Below are 2,568 nucleotides of genomic sequence, written 5' to 3'. Positions count from 1 at the left end.
CTCATGCCTATAATCCCACCTGTAATCCCAGTACTTCAGGAGGCCAAGGTGGGCGAATCACTTGAGGTCAGGAGTTTGAGACCAGCCTGGCCAACATGTTAAAACCTGTCTCTACTGAAAATAAAAAAATTAGCTGAGTGTGGTGGCGCACACCTGGAATCCCAGCTATTCAGACGGCTGAGGCAGGAGAATTGCTTGAACTTGGGAGGTGGAGGTTGCAGTGAGCTGAGATCATGCCTGGGAGACAGAGTGACTCCATCTCAAAAAAAAAAAAAAGAAAAGAATTCAATTTAAGCACTAATAACTGAGGCATCCTGAAAGCATCAGGACACATGGGAAACGACATATTACTGCCACAACCCACAGAGTCTTCCCTACAATAATGAGATGACAAATCTGGCTCCAAAGATCCTTTACTGAGATCTACTTGAAACACTTCGGTCCTAAATTTGTTAACTGAGTTGACAGGCTGATGGCTGATCTAGGTAAAGGTTTCACGGTAGCAGAAACACTTCCTGCCTAAAATATATCAAAACAGGCTCCTGAATGATGTGTATAAATGTCGTCAGGGTCTCTGTCCCATCTTCTTCAGGGTTCGATTAAGCTAGAAGAGAAAGAAAAGCAAAGTTATATACAGGGATTTCCCCAACCCCATACACAGTGTGTATGATCACTAGGTCAGATTCCCAGCTGCTCCTCTGAAACCAAGAAAGGCAGTCTCTGATGTGGGTGTCCACTATGTGTATACAAAGCCGTGACATTCACATGGCCCTGCACAGTTCACACAGATTGTTCTTTTACCTGCCCTTCATTCGCAACAAACCCATACCCAACACTGCTCTACCCATCTGACAGAAAAAGGATTCAGAGTGGCCAGACTTTTCAAGGTTACTAATTCAGTTAGGCAAACAGAAGCTTTCTCCTTTCACAAGGAACAGGATCCTTGTTAGAAGACAGCCCTAGCCCACTCCCCTGACAGATGTGATCTCAACAGCCAGAAAGTAAAAAGAGCAGCAGGGCTGTCAAGATCCTGCAGGAAGAGCCTGACCTCTGCTGGAGAACTCAAAGCACCAGGACCCAGTAGCCCTAGCAATGGCCACAGATACCCACACCCTTACAGTGTTTGGCCTGACCCACAAGACCTCTCCTAGGGCAAGATAAGGAATGCACCAAGTATGTCGAAACAGAGCTTCCTGTCCTCCAGGCTGCAGGAACTAGCCAGACCTGTCTAAGTTGGAAAACAATGCCAAGTGGGGAGGGATGGGCAAGAGCAGGCAGTGAATCCACCCATATTAGGAAATACCAGGGAGGGAGAGGAGAGCTGGCCACCCGCAGAGGGAGATCTTGGAAAGAGATGCTCTGGAGAAGGCTGATGCAGCAGTTCCTACAGGCCCAACCCCATTCCCCAAACCCCAAGCAGCCAGCCAGTCTAGCTTGAAAATTTAAAGGGCCAACCTCGGGTTTTCTTTTGCAGTGGCACCATCTCTGCTCACTGCAACCTCCACCTCCCGGGTTCAAGTGATTCTCCTGCCTTGGTCTCCCACATAGCTGGAATTACAGGCACGAGCCATCATGCCCAGCTAATTTTTGTATTTTTAGTAGAAACGAGGTTTTACCATGTGACCAGGCTGGTCTTGAACTCCTGATCTCAAGTGATTGGCCTGCCTTGGCCTCCCAAAGTGCTGGGATTAGAGACATGAGCCACTGCGCCCAGCCTCTTTTTCTTTTTGGCAGAGTCTTGCTCTGTTGCCCAGGCTGGAGGGCAGTAGGCTTTCTTAACAACAGAAATGAAAAACAGCACTTTGGGAGGCTGAGGCGGGCCGGATCACTGAGTCCAGGAGTTGGAGACCAGTCTGACCAACATGGTAAAACCTGGTCTCTACCAAAAATATAAAAATTAGCTGGGTGTGGTGGCATGGGCCTGTAATTCCAGGTACCCGGGAGGCTGAGGTGGGAGAATCGCTTGAAGCCGGAGGCAGAGGGTGCAGTGAGCTGAGATCATGCCATTGCACTCCAGCCTAGGTGACAGAGTGAGACTCTGTCTCAAAATAAAGAAATAAAAAAATAAAAATGAAAACATGTTAAACTCCCCATTCAGTTCCTAAGCTCTGTCCTGAGCCAACAGCCCCCCTTCTCTCAGATCTCTCACCTCCTCAAATTTGTGGATCTGACGGATGAAGAAATCCCCATAGCGCCTGGCGACCTTGGTGTCCGCAATGTGGATCATATCCTGTAGGGGAGGCACAGTCAGGGAAGAGCAGCCAGGTGGAGGAACAGGGCCATCTAACCCAGGAGCCACCATGGACTTGCAAATGATAATGATGTTGAGTGTTAGATATAAAGGCAGGAAAAAGACCACTGAAAAAACATCACCAGTTAACAGTAAGTTACTCTTTCTTTTTTCTTTTTTTTTTTTGAGACGGAGTTTCACTCTTGTTACCCAGGCTGGAGTGCAATGGCGCGATCTCGGCTCACCGCAACCTCCCCGCCTCCTGGGTTCAGGCAATTCTCCTGCCTCAACCCTCCTGAGCAGCTGGGATTACAGGCACGCACCACCATGCCCAGCTA

At 48.6% G+C, this 2,568-nt stretch overlaps 1 protein-coding gene across 1 annotated transcript in view; it reads right to left on the bottom strand.

Annotated features, from left to right (window-relative positions):
* Nucleotides 1-395: 395 nt before the first annotated feature.
* Nucleotides 396-2,568, bottom strand: part of EIF3L (eukaryotic translation initiation factor 3 subunit L) — a 31,253-nt gene continuing 29,080 nt past the window's right edge. Inside the window, exons 10-11 of the mRNA XM_017508954.2 lie at nucleotides 2,150-2,230; nucleotides 396-604 (exon numbers count right to left, since the gene is read on the bottom strand). Of these exons, the coding sequence (XP_017364443.1) occupies nucleotides 566-604; nucleotides 2,150-2,230 (120 nt within the window). The 3' untranslated portion in view covers nucleotides 396-565. The remainder of the gene's footprint in view (nucleotides 605-2,149; nucleotides 2,231-2,568) is intronic.

Source organism: Cebus imitator, unplaced genomic scaffold (genome assembly GCF_001604975.1).
Source record: "Cebus imitator isolate Cc_AM_T3 unplaced genomic scaffold, Cebus_imitator-1.0 Scaffold404, whole genome shotgun sequence".
NCBI classification, from domain to species: domain Eukaryota; kingdom Metazoa; phylum Chordata; class Mammalia; order Primates; family Cebidae; genus Cebus; species Cebus imitator.
Note: the sequence above shows the minus strand (reverse complement) of the source record. Positions and strands in the feature narration are given on the sequence as shown.